The sequence below is a fragment of the Galeopterus variegatus genome, unplaced genomic scaffold (genome assembly GCF_000696425.1).
Source record: "Galeopterus variegatus unplaced genomic scaffold, G_variegatus-3.0.2 Scaffold374, whole genome shotgun sequence".
Classification (NCBI taxonomy): domain Eukaryota; kingdom Metazoa; phylum Chordata; class Mammalia; order Dermoptera; family Cynocephalidae; genus Galeopterus; species Galeopterus variegatus.
The window spans coordinates 131,447-148,385 of record NW_007726485.1 but is presented as its reverse complement, the minus strand read 5'-3'; the positions used below and the strand labels follow the sequence as shown (position 1 = coordinate 148,385).

The window sequence follows — 16,939 nt, the reverse complement described above, 5'->3', positions numbered from 1 at the left end:
CACGGTGAAGACAGATGGGAAAACTTACTAGAAATGGACATTGATAAAATTACATTTTGGTTAGCATTTTCCAAACAGTTTTTCTAATTTTTTAAAAAATGTATCTTTCAAAATAATCACCATGCCCCAAACACACACAAAACACTCTGAAGGGCTAAGTGAAATGTAACTAATTGAAACATCACTGCCAACAGAAAATTCCTGATACTTGCTAAATGTTCAAAGTAAGAGCCTAAGAGGCATGCATCTTTCATATAAAACCATGGAAATTCAGTGAGATTCAGTTAGAAAATGCCGATCTTCTATCACTTAGAATGCAAGGGGATGAACAGTGCAGATTATTACAGAATTAAGAAAGCACATAATTTTTAAGAGAAAATGTGTTATCACTTTTAAGAAATACAATTTAAAAAATTAACAGTTTAAAAGGAATATTGGTGTGTAGGGCAGCTAGAAAGCCAGTAAAATATGACACAAGTTAATTTGAACTCAATAGAAATCACGATTATCATCGAACTTTCTCACTGCAGAGAATGTATAGAGACGGTAATCTTGTCTCTTACTTAAACTCATACAGTCCCAGAAAACATGTGAATAAGATCTATGTTTGATGTATTTACACCCTATGTCATATTTGCTTTAAGAAAAACACTCCTTCAAAACCCTACACTATGAAAAACTATTTTCAGGAATTTATTTGGTCCATTGATCTAACAAGGCTGAGTTCTCAAATCTTTCACCCCCACGTTAAAAATTGGAGCAACAAAACAAAACTCCAGCAAGGCATAAATAAGATATTAAAGTGCATATATACAATCCCAGAAAAGTTTTGATTGGGAACAGCAAAAATTTCTAGTGCAAAAACTGCTTTTGCCAGCAAAGCTCTCTCTCTGGAATCAAAGGGCTACAGTAAAAGTTAAAATTGAAACAGTTTTAAGCAATGCCTGTCTTTAATCGAGTTAATACATGTGCATGCACCAATGGCCCAAACTGTGTTCAGTCTTGCAAGAGGGAGAAGTGCAGGGGACAGTTCAGAAATAGTCAGAATTCCCTGATCTGAGACATGGCTTTCTCCATGTGTCCCATGAGCAAGTTCCTCGGATGTGTCATCAGCTGCAATTGGAAACAAGAAACCTAAAGGATGTGTTTTGCAGTGGCTTGCAATTTGTGAAGAGTATTCACACAGTTCCTTTATCTTGGCTTGTCTTGAGTCTCTTAATTCATCTTTTGAGCCTTTATCTTGGTTTGTCTTGAGTATCTTAATTCTTCTTTTGAGCCCGACCTTGACTCTACGTACAACATTTTGTGCTTTTGTGTCTGAACAGAGACTGGGCATTGTCTGTAGGAATTAATTCCCTTGGATTATATGACCATGGCCTTTTGAAAATCTGATTTATCCTTTTTGAAATTCATAATAAAATAGTTTTTCATTTCTCAGTACAATTACACAGATGAGGGATTATTATTTTTGTTTTTTTCTTTTCCTTTAAGGATCCAAGTTGAAAGCTCTAAGGAGGACATCCAGGTCACCGAGATTAGCCGCCTGGAAGAGTTCTGGTTGATCCATCAGAGACAGTGCAATTCTGAGGGCAGACCAGATATTTCCAGAGATTGCAGGATGAGGAACTTGCTGTTGATTCCTGCTCTTTCTTTGCAAACTGAGGGCAGTGAGAAAATTGCTGACCGCTTCTCTAAGAGGATAGAAAAACAGACATTTTAAAACAGAACAAATTTCAGAGTTGGCAAACTTAAAAAAACAGCAACAGTGGATTAAGTTATTTTAGTCTAAAATCCCAAATCACCTCTCTGGGGTGTTTTGGATGATCAGATGAACAACTTTCCGATTCTCTCATTACTCTTTTGTGAACAATCATTGTTAAATATAGCAAAATCAGAAAGAAAAAAGAAAATCAAATTTTATTTTTGGAATATCACATGGGAGAGGAAGAATAATGGCAAAAAATAACTCATTAATGCATTTGATTTTTACCTACTCCAGGAATGACATGAAGACTTAATCCATTTGTGGATGTGATTTCTGTAATTAGAGTTTAAGAGAAGGAACATGGCCCTACTCAGAAACGAAGCGGTCTAACTTTTCCTGTTAGTGATAGAAATATGCAAGGCGGCTCGGGTGAAGTTGAGTTTATTATCAGAGCACCTGGGCTTGAATCCCACTTAGCCAGCCTTAGGCAAATTTCTTATCTCCTCCAAGGCTCAGTTCACTGAATGATAGCAGATAATAGAAGCCATTTTAAAGCCTTGTTGTGAGGTGCAGTTGAATCGATCTACGTGAAAGCTCCTATTATTAAGATCAATAGTTCTCAAAGTGTGGTCTGGGGAAAACTGGGGATTAGTGAGGTCAAAATTATTTTAATAATGGGCCGGCCCGGTGGCGCACTGGATAGTGCGCCGCTTGGGAAGTGCGGCGGCGCTCCCGCCTGAGGGTTCGGATCCCACATACGGACCGGTTCCCGCTCACTGGCTGAGCGAGGCGCGGGGGCAATGCCGAGGGTTGCAGTCCTGTTGCCGGTCCCCGGTCCGGTACGGGGGCAAAACTGAGGGTTGCGATCCGTTGCCGGACACAGAAAAAGACAAAAAAAAAAAAAAAATTATTTTAATAATAAAATTGAGATGTTAGTTGACCTTTTCACTTTCATTTTTTCCCATGCATACAGTGGAATCTTCCAGAGACTACACGATGTGTGCTACTCTAACATCTTGAATGCAGAAATAGACTTGAGAGTCTACCTTCTAGTAAGCAAGATATTTTTAAAAGTTTGCAAAATTGTAAAACAATGCCACTCTTTTCACTAAAATTCTTTTTGTTTTAGAAAATATGTAATTAATTTTTTTAAAATGTTTTATTTATGTTAACACGTAACATGTTTTATTGTTTTTAAAGAAACCTTTAAAAATGTTCTCAGTTTAATCTCTAATATGGTAAATATTGATAGTTATAACTCACAAAAACAAAAGTCCTTTGGGTTCTCAATAACTGTTAAAAGTGTGAAGGGATCCTGAGAACACAAAGTTTGAGAAGAGCCGAGTTAGATGCTGTCCAAAGACCTTCTAGCTCCTCTAGTCCGCGGCTATGCTTGGGTGCCAAGTGGACCTGTTGGGTGTGCTTCTTCAGCACCCCATATCACCCCCACCTTGTATCATGTATCTGACAAACTGATCCCTGCTACAAATAATCATGCCACGTTAACTTGTATCGGCTTTACTCTTCTCAAAAACTTTCACACACTTGATCTCATTTAATCCTGCAAGGTAGTTATCAAGCATCTGATAAGAAACCTTAAAAGTGAGGCTGGATTTTTGATTCTAATGCATATGATCTAAGCATTTGCTCATCTGTATTGTTAGATCTGCCTGAAAATAAAAGGCGGTTGGGAAATGGTTATATTGTAGGTAGCAACCTGGGTAACAGAATGGAGTGGGGGTTCTAATAACCTCCTCTTCTGGATTTCCTGCAATCGAGCAAGAAGAGAGGATTTATAAATAGATGAGTGTAGGGAGTCTACTTTAGAGGGCTTGCTGGCCCCGTCTTTACAAGGTGGCAGCTCTTATGATGTTGTCTCTGGGTTTCTTCTCATAATCCTAGACCTGTAAGAACCCCAGGGGAAGGAAGATCTTGGAATTCCCTCATTCACTGGCTGTTCCCAAAACTTCATCAAAACAAATGCAGGTTTTTTTCATGAAGATAGTCTAAACCTGTTCCTCAACTTAAGAACTCAGAGTCCTTCTGCAGGACTCAGAAGAGTGTCTGTCTATATGTGTGCATAGTTTTCAAATGTTTCACACATACATGTATGAATAATTTCAAATTGTGTACATTGTCATGATTAATTAAATTCCCATTTATTTAAAAACTTCCCCCATTATGCTAACACTAAAAATATTACTATCAAAGGGGATGAAATTTCATTTTTTCATTGAAAAGGGGTCCTTGTTTTTGAAAAGGTTAAGATCCACTTGTCTAAGTTCTGCTCCGGAGCTCCTGTTGACGAAGCTGTAACATTTGAAGCTACACCCAAGTTTTACTCCCTCACTTGCCTCTCCTGATTTCAATTGCGTATGGTACTAGGGTAGGGCGTGTCTTTGACTCTTTATAGAAGATGTGAGATGACAAACAGCAAGTGTTACAGCTACATACACAAAACACCTGCAGTTCTTGAGGGAGTAGTCCCAAGACTTTTGTGAATGGGAAAGTATCTGCACAGCTTTCATCTGAGCCATATATATATCTCTATTGAGAGCTGTTATTTCCTAAGCATATACTTAACACCTCAAGTTAAACTTGTTTTCAGAATTCATTTAAGGTTTGTGTCTCACTTGCTGGTCTTTTTTTCCTCAAGAAAAGACACAAAATGTTTATCACTTCTTAAGATTTCCATATCTGGCATGACAATAAAAGACCCACAAAGCTCAGATGAGATGTTCCAAAGCAGCCAATTGATTAGGGGTGCCAGATTTAGCAACCAGAAATACAGGATGCACAGTTAAATTTGAATTTCAGATAAATAATGAATGATTTTTAGTACAAGCATATACTATGCAATATTTGGGAAATACTTACAATGAAAACTTATTTGCTGTTTATCTGAAATTCAAATATAACTGGGCATTCTGTATTTTATCTGGCAAACCTAAAATTGACTTGCTCCTATGCAGGAGACTTCCTGCTTAAGGATTTAAAATTCACACCTCAACTAAGTTGCCCATTTTTACCTGTCATGGACCTTCATGACCTCCTGCAAATTGTTGCCCGCTGAACTTTACATCTGTGAATGCTGAGAAAGTATTCTACTGAATCCTCAAATACCATTTTCAATACTAAGAAGTTACAATTAAGAAAACCTCATCCAAGAGCTTTATAAAAGCCTCCTTTAATTGAATTTGCTATGTCTGTATATGTATTCATATCTGTATGTGTACACATGTATTTATTTACAACTCCCCTATTTCCAAAAAAGGGACCTAAGGTGTCTCATAAATACACATATAAACAACATACCTAGAAAAAAGGTGTAAATAAAAAACCAGGTCAGGAAAATCAGATGAACCCCGGAATGAAGTTAGTATACAAAATGGACATCACCAGGCCTTAGACAGGTGATGTGTGGAGAGGTGGCACAGAGTCAGCTCTGGGCTTCTGCAGAGCATCTCTGCAGTGGCACATTTCAGTGTCCATAGAATAAAACTAAACAGTCGCTCAGGAGTCACCTTGTTATTCCTGGTTTTGAACTGAGAAAAATTTTCTTAGAGGACACAGTGGAATCCAGTGACTAAAGTTCTTTGTAAGTTTTTTTTTAGTATAAATGCAGCAACTGTTTTTTAAGGCTTCGATATTAGCCAATGGCAAAATGCACAATGCAGTTCAGAAACAGCAATTCTTCAGATAAATAAGTAATAGAAATAAGGACACTGATGATAATGGTGATAATCATCATCATCATCATAAATGCCTATTAGGTATTGAGCATCTGCCCTGTGCCGGGCAATTACATTTAACCTGCACAATAATCCTGGAAGATAGTTATTATTACCTCTCTCTCTTTCTCTTTTTTACAAGTGAAGAAATTGAGATTCAAAGTTAAATGCTCAGAGTCACAAAACTAGTAAATGACAAAGCTGTGATTTGAACTCAGGCTGTCTGACTATTAAAGCCTGGCTCTTTCCGAGAATGAGACACATTTTTACATTTTACCTTTTTTGTGGGGTTTAAAACTAACATTTAGTTTTCTCTTTTTCAATTATGAAAGTAATACCTTTTTATTTAGATAATAGAAAAAATAGAAAAAGAAAGGGGAAAAATAATCACCCATATTTTCATTACCTTAAAGAAATAAAAGTCATTTACGGTCCTTGTCAATGGGGAAAAGACAGGAGATAGACCAGAATGATAATGACGAGTGAGGAGAGAATGGGAAAGGCATTCAAACTATAAGCCCCCGTTTTTTTTCTTTTTCCTCTTTTTCCTGACTAATTTTATTGGAACAATAGGTTTAGAAAACCTGTATTCTTGGTTTTGCTTTGCCAAACACTGGTTCTGGTACCTTCCGAAGCAGTTTTGAGGATCTCCTTGCCCACGCCCCCAAGGTTCATTTTTTCCTTAAGTGGAAAATGAAAGATTGGACTGTTCATATTTCTCAGAGTTGGTCCTGGGGGTGTTGAAAACCCAGATAACTTGTCCTAACGGAGGTCGACTGAATGGAAATCTGCAGTAGGGGCCTGGACGCTATGTTTCCCAAGATGCCCTGATGATGGCCGCTCTCTAAAGACTGAGACCCAGTGAGGCTCATGGTTCCTGCTGAAACAGGCCTCCAGGGCTGAAGGTTCAACACTGACCCTTAGCAGGAGGGAGGGTCACTCCTACAAAGGGCGGTATTTTTATTTGAAAACAACCTCTCAGGTTTCCCAACCCCAGTCTGGAGCATGGCTTTTGGTTCTCAGCCCGTTGCCATACTTCACCTGTAGGCGCCCAGGTTGATGCAGCTTATGCCCAGGTTGTATCTGGAGCGGATGAAGCCAGGCTGAATCTCCAGTGCTCGAGTGTAGGCCTCCACGGCTTCCTCACTGCGGTCTCCATTTGCCAAGGTCGCCCCGAGACGGTTCCATAAGGAATAGTCCTGATGACAAAGTCAGAGCTCACAATGACAGAGTATTCCCTGTCAGGCCCTTCCTCCTCTCTGCAGAGGAAGGAAAATGGCTAAAAAATTATCCAGTGTTCAGGGACAGGGACCATGGCGAGATGAATTACTCAAAAATCTTTATGGACAACTTTGCCAAATGACTATTATTCATCAAAAAGCAGCTACCATTTGATGCTGTCATGTAATGAATGTTTCTATTTTAGGTATTTCAGTATTAACAGCCACAGTAGCATATTATTAGTACCGATCAGTTTCCTGAGCACTAGAGGAAATAAAATGTAGATGAAATGTAGAAAGTGTAGCCTGTGAAAACTTATTTGTTACAGAGAAACTAATGGTTTCTTGCTGTGCTGTGTTTTCTTACCTCTGGCCGAACAGTTAAGGCAGCGTTAAATGCATCTATTGCTCTATTAAATTCTCCACTCAGGTGGAACAGTACTCCCAGACCTGTCTGTAGGTCTGGGTCAATCATATCTCCATTTTGGTGTGCAGCTTCCAGATATAATTCCTTCACTCCTTCCAGAACAGAACTACAAGAGAAAAAATTAGATTTGTAATTCAAATAGTCTGGACATAAATGATTTACTATGAAATCTCTTGACTCTATTTCAAGAAGTCTTTCTTCATTATAGACTGAAAAATTTTGCTTAAAATATCTCAGCTTAATGAGAAGACTATTAATACTGGGCTGTTAAAAAATATGGCTGATTTTCATGAAATATTTTATCATACGCAGATACAGGCTGTACTCAGTAAGGTCTTCACAAGAAGAGTTTCATTGACCAATGTTCCATTGAATGCCAATGTGGAAAACCCCACAGCTAAGTTTCCCAAGGCTTCAGTGAGAAAGGATTTAACATCAGCATTTATTGCTGATAGAAAACAAAATTCCTTGAAGAAAGGATTTTCGTTTTTCCCCATTCTTAATTCTCAGGCTTTATGAAACTTGGAGAATCAGTACTTACTATACTTTAGATGAATTATACATCCAAAGCATTGGCTCTAAAATATGGTACTCAGCTAAATGTCTGTGAGTGCCCACAATGTAGATCATGTGTCCAGAGGTTGGCCGTGGTCTCAGCATCCATCTTTCTAATTAGCAGAATGCATCCTATAAACCATTTTGGAGTGGGTGGTGCTAGGGGTCTGAGACTCATTAATGACCCTAAAGGTGATTGTGTATAAGGGTGTTTACCACCAGCTGTAATATAATGCGAGGGATACCTGTCAACTGGGGACTTAGACATTCGTCGGGTGAGGCCTGGAGATCCCTTCTTGCTCTTCACAAGGTATTTGTACTTTGGATTTTGCTTAATCCAGCTCTTCAGAGCTTCGCAGGCATCCTGCTGATGGCCAGTGTTAGTGTAACTCACAGCCAAAGCCATCAAAGCCTTCAAGTTGTTGGGCTGTAATTCTAAGCACCTGAAAGAAGGCAACCCCCCCCAAAACAAAACAATTTCAGATTTTTTTTAAGCCTGAGTCTAACTTCTTTAAAAATTTGAGGTATTATTAATTAAATGCTACAAAAGCATTGTTGAGTTTGTTATGTCAAGTCCCTGGAAAATACCATATTTATCCACATGAAAATTGGGATGTAAGCATATTTTTAAGCAAATTAAAACTCATCCTGATGACCACCAGCTTTGGTAATTTTAATAAATGATTTTAAAACTATAGAAAGTACGGCTAATTCCTGTACATAATTTATTAGTATTTAGTTTAATGAGAAGTAGGGGATATCATTATTTTAATGCTACTCTATTACCAATATATTAAATGTACGTTATCCCCAAAGAGAACTGATTTGAACTAAATTTGGACATCCAGAGATAAGAAGTTGTACAGTGTTTTGCAAAGGAGAGGGAAATTCCTGTTTCCTGACTACTGATGTGGGTTTGCAGGAGACATAGGCTGCTCTCCCTCATTTTATTTCACGACCTCTACCAAGTACTTTTCAAACTTTGAAGCGCATGTGAATCACATGAGGATCTTGGAAAGTGCAGATTCTGGTACATTAGGCCAAGGTTGGGGCCCAAGTTTGCGCAGGCAGGTCTGAAAAGCTCCCAGGTGATCACAATGCTGGAAGTTCCTGAATGAGACTTTGAATATCAAGCCCTAGACCATATCTGATACCTCACTAAGGTAGTTCCAATCTCCCAAAAGCTTATCAGCACTGGACAGAGAAATTCTCAACTTTGTATGCACATTAGAAATACCTGGGGGCCGAGCCCGTGGCGCACTTGGGAGAGTGCGGTGCTGGGAGCGCAGCAGCGCTCTTGCCACGGGTTTGGATCCTATAGGTGCGCTCATAGCGCTCACTAGCTGAGCGCAGTGCAGCCGGTCTCAAAAAGGACAAAAAAAAAAAATAAAAGAAATACCTGGGGGAGAGTTTTAAAAATTACTGCTGCTTGGTTCCCAGCCCCGACCAATTAATTCCTAATCTCTGGGGTGTACCTGGGCATCTTTTTTTTTTTTTTTCTAAATGATTCTATTGTGCATGTGTGTACAGTGTTAAGAATCACTGACTCAGAAAGGTCCAGATTTGTTTTTTTTTTTTTTTTTTTTTTTTTTTTTTTTTTTTTTTTTTTTTTTTTTTTTTTTTTTTTTTTTTTTTCTAAATGATTCTATTGTGCATGTGTGTACAGTGTTAAGAATCACTGACTCAGAAAGGTCCAGATTTGGAGTCAGGAGAAGATGGTTTAAATTCTGTCTCCATTACATACTCTCCATGTGACCTCGACCTTCCTTGATCCCCAATTTTCTCATCTACAGGAAAAGGCTCTCAAGGCAGGACAATACCCCAAGCACCATTACACCATAAGATACCAACAGAATCTTGAAATCTAGAATTCTAGGATTACAAAGCCTTAGAATTCCAAGGATCTAGAATTCCTATATTCTAAGATTCCAAAGCTCTTGGAAGATTAAATATATATTTATATATACACACACACATATATAACATATGGAATATATGTGTGTGTGTATATATATTCTCTTCCTATAGCACTATATTAAAAGTACTTGCAAGAAAGGGCAGGGAAAGTAGAAATCTATAAGGGTACTTCAAAAAGTTGGTGGAAAAACAGAATTAAAAGATAATACAAATTTTTCCACGAACTTTTTAAAGTACCATCATATTTGGTAGAGGCTGTTTTTCCAGGGTTTAAACAGGGACTCAAATCAGGTGTGATGTTACATGCACGCATTGTTTCCACCCCGATAACCAAAGTAGTCTAGACCTTTAGTCTGTATTTTGAATACGTTTTTCTAAAGAGAACTTTCATATGCTACAGAAGGCTAGAAAGTTAAAAAAAATGTTTATTCAGTGACCCTATTTTATGACTGCTTTTAACACAGACTTTCTTTGGTGCCAGTGAACATCAATTGATTTGTAAATAGCAAAACATTATTTTATCATAAGTCCTTGTTTTCCAGAAGTAGGTGTAAGTGGTATCCTGCACTTATCCTGCCCCAATTCTTTACACTGTATTCAATAAGGGTCAAAAGACAAATCTGAAACACAGGAAGTTCATTCGCAAGTGTCCACCAGGCCCATGATTTTATACTTAGCCTCATCTACCTCTGGAGGGCGACAATGGCTGCTTGCTCATTTTCATTCTCTGCCTGGGTTATGCCGAGGAACTGCCATGCCTACAAAAAACAACGAATGTTAATATTGCGAGATGAAGCAGAATTACTCACATGCTTTAGTTGGTTTGTTTGCCTTTGACAAATCCCTTGTGCAGAGCGACCTGACTCAGATGCGAGAGCTATGTAAAAGAGAAAAATACCACATGCATTTCTTCATTCATACTCTCCTGTGATACCTTGGTCAAGATCCTTTGTCACTCTTTGCAAACTCTTTCAGTGTATATCTTTTCCTGGAACCTAGTGCTATGGAAACCTGTGAATATCTGAGATTTCATGATTTTAGGTAACTTAAAACCAAAAGCTAAGTATATAAAATTATACAATTGTGAGGAAAAGGGGTAGAAAAATGACTCAGAAGGGTAGCAAAATAGTCTAAAGTTTACAATAAGGAATCTCAAGATATACAACATGAAATTAGCTTGTATAAATGAAAGTTAAATGGTTACTAGAAGAGTTCACAGGGAATTTAGAAATTAGGAAAAACAAAACAAAACCCCCATAATGTGATCACCCCTCTAATGTAATCACTGTTAAAATGTATAAAACACAATCATAACGTACATATGTAGTTATACTTATATTTTTTATTGTATCTTAAGCACTTTTTTCATGTTTTTGCAAAATCCTCATAATGTTTAATTTAAATTTGTTGAATGGATATCCCGTTATTTACACTACCAGCTCCCTTATTGCTCTAAGATTGTTTGCAATCCTTTGCTGTAGTAAATGATATGAAGAGCATCTCAAAGCAGATAACTTTTTTCATATCTAGAAGGAAGGTTTTAATATAGCAAATTTCTAACTCTATACTTATAAGAATAATAATTCTCACAACATTACAGGAGTACACATGAGCAAAATCTCTCACTGCACACACTGTTCTCAAATTTGCTGGGGGGGGGCATATCAGAGTCTGAGGGGCTTAAAAATGTTTGAGGAGTGTATAACTACTACCCTTGAGATCAGTGCTGCAGACATTTAAGAACAATACCATAGGAAAGCACACAAAGTCATCTCTAAGTGCCATGAAATCTGTACTGGCTTTTCTCCTCCTGGGTTATTATTACCTATACCATATAAACGCATAAAAAATATTGATTATTTCCACCCAGGAAATCAGTGATTCTTTTTAATCTTTCAAACCTACATAGAGCAGCATCTATTTTTATTTTTATTTTTTTGGCAGCTGGCTGGTATGGGGATCTGAACCCTTGACCTTGGTATTGCAAGGCGAGCAGCCTCTGTTTTGATTTCACTTTTCATATAGCTTAGAATGCTTCTTAAATAAAGACTGGAGAAACAGTCTTTCTCTGGGGGCTTCTTCCTAACCTTTGGCTGTGGAGTCGTTTTCCTACCATAGAGCATTTGTTAGCTTAGATTATCTACAGAAGCCCTGGCTTCTTGCCTGGCATCCATTCGTTACCAAGGGCCCTAATTTTCTCATTTATGAATCTGAGATAATAATGTGTAGTTTTGTTTTGTTTTGTTTTTTTACCTCCCAGGGTTATTGTGTCAAATGATGTAATACACATGAAAATGCCTCATAAAATACATAGCATTTAAAAATGTGCAATATCAAAGATGATGTTATTATTTTGGAGGGTGGCCTATAGTTTTATATTAATGTAATAACTTTCTGTTCTACAATGATTCATATATCTCTTGAAAATTTCGATATTTTGGTTCAGAATTTCAGCTCTCAGTTCAATCTCATTTCACTGTAAACTTTTTGATGAACAAGATATTAGGAGCTTTAACTCATGATCAGTTTACTCATTCTTTCTACACAAACTGAAAACAACCAATAATAATAATGAAGGATAAATATCAATGTGCCAGGCACCGAGCTGGGCACTTAATTTGTATGAGCTCATTTAATCACTATTGTGATTTCCATTTTACGGATCAGGGAACTGAAGCTTAGGGGCTTTAAATGACTTGTCGTAGATCACGTGGCTCACAGGTAGAGCAGGGATTTGAACCTACACCGCTGGTGGGAGAGCAGAGCCTACAGGCTTAACCATTATTCTAGATTGACCGCTCACCACCATATATACCTGTCTCTAAAATTTCTGCAAATTCCTCTGGGAATATCTCTTACAAGATGATTCCTGAAAATGACTCACAAACTAAGAAGATTTTATACCGCCACTATCTTATTGCGAGCCTTCACGGGTTCGGAAACTTAGTGGACTAAGATAGGTCTGCAGAAGCCCTTCAGGGTCTCCCAGCCTCTGTCTCTAATCGATCACCCTTCCCATCTCACAGAAAGGGGTTTCCTAACATGGCCACTCTCCCCTGAGTAGAGGCCCCTAGTGCTTCCCATGGCTTTCAGACGAAGTTCAAACTCTTGCCTAACTCTTCTTCCTCCCCTCTACTGTTCACTCCTGCCCTCCTCTGCCCAACAAGATGTTTCATACCCTCTACGTATCCACGTTCTATTCCCTCTTAACAACAACCCGACTCCCCTGTTGTCACGGATCTTCCCTCCTTCAAAATTCAGCTTTGGATTCACTTGTACGGGAAGGCTGGGTTGAGAGCCTCTCTGCTCTCCTGCCACCCTGTGCCTACTCTGACATTGCATTTATTACTCTGCATTGATTTATTTACTTGTCTCCCCAGATAGATCACAAACACTTCTTTTCAACTGTTACATTTTTCCAGTTCTTCAATATTTCATGCCAGGACTTGGCACAATTTTGGGGACATAGTATGTGCTCAATAAATGTTGAGTGAATAAATCAAGGGTGATACATGACGTGACTTGAGACCCAGACAAAACTACGTACTGCTCCCTGAAAACTTCTGGTGAGCTTCCAGGTTGGCAATTTTGAGTTTTCATTTCCTGTCCCCAACCTTTATCTTTGGACACCATAAATAGTGCAGACTTGGTTAGAGAACAGGTACCTATTTGTAACTTTCAAAAAATTATCATACTAAGCCAGGTTAACTCCTTTGGGAACATTTACTTAATGAAAATGCCACACAACAGAGCTTGGTGTCATCCTCTGTCCCTCATTAGCACATGCAGCCATGTTCTGAGTCTGGCAGAATAAAGGGGGAGTGACACCTCTGCATCTCCAGGGTCCTGAAGAATTGCCGCCTCCATGAATAGGATGGTGACTGGCAGGTCCCCTTCCTTCAGCCTTTTTAAGCCTTCTTCAAATGCTCCAGGCCAGTCTTTGAAGGGGTTTTCAGTGTGAAAGTAATATCCCTGCAACACAGAGAAGGGCCAATAGATTTATCTCTTCATTCTTATATTTAGTAAGTTCTCTTTAAATTTAAATTTATTTTAATTCTTTAATTTATTTATTTTAAATTAAACTTAAATTACTGTTTTTATTATGCATGTAGTACATTTTCATTGTATAAATTTTAGATGATACCAAATAGTATAAATAGAAAAAGTTACCCGTAATTCCACAACCTAAATATGACCACTGTTAATAATTTGGAATTTGTTTTTTTCTGATATTTCTTTTGTTCTTTTTGTTTTAACTATCTCCTCTCAACTGACTCTTCAGACATATTTTTACTAAGTGTTGCCACTCACTCCTCTGAAATATGAATACCACACACTGTATATCTGTTTATATACTATGGCCCTTTGGAAAGTTACAAACCATTGTAATATCTGACTTTTTTTGCCCTTACCCAAACCAGTTTTTGCCCCATTGGGGGCTATATTGCCCCCATTGAGAATGCATGTTTTAAAGTTACAGACTTTATTGTAAAAATTTAAACAATACAGAATGTACAAATAATTGTCTAGTATTTTTCTATGAGTACATAAATTAAACAAATAGGATCATCCTATATATGCAATCTTGTAGCTTAGGCCCCACTTAAGTTTTATATTGTGATTATTTCCCTATGTTATTAAAACTATTTATATGCATATGCTAAATTTATTTATCCAATCCCCTATTGATGGACATTCAAGTTATTTTTAACTTTTTGGTATCATAAAGCTACAGGGAAAGCCTCATGCTCAAATCTTTGCCTGCATTTGTTTATTACCTTAAGATAGACTCCTAGAGGGACTTATTAGGCTAAAGGCTATGAACTATTTCCAGGTCCCTGAAATATGTGGCAGAATTATTTTTCAGAAAGTTCGTGCCAACTTAAACTCTTACCTCAAATATCTGAGAGATGTTATTTGTTGTAACCTTACTAGCATAAATTATAAAAATCCTAATCTGATGGACACAAATAAGCTAGTTCATGTGATGATGTTATGAAGGTTTAAAAATAGATCAAGTGGGGCCTTCACTCTCTGCAGGTGCTTAGAAAGACAAAATCCCTTATCAAAAGCCACAGGGTCTGACCAGCTTATGTAGTTGTAGAGTGGATATGGGGTCCTGAGAGTGAGGGTCTGAAGGCCTCAGTCACGTGGATTACAGCCCAGAGTCTGATGATCTGCATCAGTGTCCTCTCTTCTTAGTTAGCTTTCATTTCTTTGAGGGAAGGACGGTTATTTTCAATGAGATGTTTGTTCTGATTTTGTGAGATTGCTTGGCCTACTGAAGGAGGAAGAATATTGCGAAGGAGGAGACATTCTAATCACTACGTAGATTGCAAATCCCCTGAAATCAGAGGCTATTTATCATCATATCCCTGGTACCTAGTGCAAGAGTAGATGGTCAATAAATATTTGTTTCATTGAACAAAATATCACGGAAGTTTTCTAGAACTATATATTATGGAGACTTCCTCCACCACAAAAAACCATAATACACACATATATATGTGTAGTTATATATTTCCACATTGCTTTCTACCTTTCAAGTCGTTTATACTTACTCCTCAAGTGTTTTTTCCCCGACCAGGTATTTTTAAAAGCATAAATCTTAGAGCAACTGGGACTTCATGGGTAATGTGTCTGGTTGTTCACTGCTCTTGCACATTTGCTATGCTATCAGGAGAGTATCTCTGAAGAATCCCCTCAGGACTTGACCTGGTGTGTAAACCTTTTTTCTACAAGGCTTCTTTGCTGACTGTGTAATGACCACCCGTGAGATGCAGGCCTAAGCCCCGCTTCACTCCTCTGCCGTCAATATCATTTCTATTGTTAGTTCAGCAGGACTCAGGTGACTGGCTGACAAAGCACTGCAGGGTCAGCCCAGTTCCTGTTCCAACCCACCCTCAATGTCACTTAGTTCAGTAACCGGCCAGCAGTCAGGATCCAGGTTCTGGTTGACTGCCAAACTGTCTGAACACCGATAAAAATAGGAGCATTTCATTGCAGCCTGGCTGCCTTCACACACTGCATGGTCATATTGTTTCCATCTATCAGAATTTCTTCTAGATCAGATTGACATTTAATTGTCTTTTTAATTCTTCAAATTTTGACAAAATAGTTATTGATTAATCTATAAAATATGATCCAAAGAGGTTGAGAAAACTGGTCGGCATGAATAAGAACAGAATTGGTTACCTTCTCACTGGCTGAGATGGTAATTTGGTTCTGGGCTTCTTGGTTTTCAGATATCCAATTTCTCCGGGCCATTTCTTCCCATTCTGCTTGCATCTTATCCCAAAACTCTGTATCTGACTGGGAGACAGGAAAAATGCAGAGAGACGGATTTAAGAACATAATATGTCATCTGGTAGACAGTTTTCCACATAGATCAAAGTGAGTTCTGAAGAGGAAGAGAATGTTCAAACTGGCTACATCCAGTGAAAATCGTGGAGAGCTTGTGAAGGGACTCGGTAGGCAATGTGTTGAAGTAGATTAATTGTGACTTTCTCTGTTTTTGTTTTTTTGGTGGCTGGCTGGTATGGGTGTCTGAACCCTTGACCTTGGTGTTATAACACTGTACTCTAACCAACTGAGCTAACTGGCCAGCCGTATGTATAGTTAGGCAATTGTCAGGTAGGCTATGGCAATTGTCGGACTCCTGTCAATGTAGCCAATTGTATTATCTGGGGTAAGGGCCCATAGAGACCCTTCAAACCCATTGCACCAACTGAGTCACAGACCCCTCATATGCCAGGCTGGGTCATCAGATCCCTCACATGCCAGGCTGGGTCATCAGACCCCTCACATGCCTGGCTGGGTCACCAGACCCCTCACACAGAGGTCCATACTAGGTAATTGGGAAAGATCCCACGAGCCATTGGCAGACAACACAAGTTCAGTCCTCAGCAGCAGCAGCAGCAGCAGCAGTGGTGGTGGCCTCTCGGGGTATCCGAGGGACAGTGGCAGCAACAGCCTCCAGCAGCAATAGCGGTCTCCCTGTGGCCTCCAGGGGGGAGCTGTGGATCAGAGCTGCTAATCTTTTATACTTAAGACCAACAATCCAGGACACCTGGGCCCGAGTCAGACAACCCAGGAACACATGGGTGCACATGCACAGTTACATTAGACAATAACCAAGGAGCACCTGGGCACATGTGCATATTTACATCAAATGCTCAGCAAGATTCTGGACATCTGAGGGGGCCCTGACCATTTTGTTTTACTTTCCCTACACCCTAGTTGTGACTTTCTCTAGCCATCTGAACCATGATCATATATACCAAATTCAGCTAAAAATCCACTACTTACACACAGTTTCAAGTGTGGGCATCAGGCCCACATTTTAGGGAGGGGGGCCTCTCCCAGAGTTGCTCCTAGGATATGA

General features: G+C 38.8%; 1 protein-coding gene across 1 annotated transcript in view; it reads right to left on the bottom strand.

The window, feature by feature from the left end:
- Positions 1–667: 667 nt before the first annotated feature.
- Positions 668–16,939, bottom strand: part of PEX5L (peroxisomal biogenesis factor 5-like) — a 102,681-nt gene continuing 86,409 nt past the window's right edge. The window contains exons 7-13 of the mRNA XM_008568104.1: positions 15,751–15,867; positions 13,384–13,527; positions 10,243–10,313; positions 7,884–8,081; positions 7,024–7,189; positions 6,478–6,635; positions 668–1,691 (exon numbers count right to left, since the gene is read on the bottom strand). Of these exons, the coding sequence (XP_008566326.1) occupies positions 1,487–1,691; positions 6,478–6,635; positions 7,024–7,189; positions 7,884–8,081; positions 10,243–10,313; positions 13,384–13,527; positions 15,751–15,867 (1,059 nt within the window). The 3' untranslated portion in view covers positions 668–1,486. The remainder of the gene's footprint in view (positions 1,692–6,477; positions 6,636–7,023; positions 7,190–7,883; positions 8,082–10,242; positions 10,314–13,383; positions 13,528–15,750; positions 15,868–16,939) is intronic.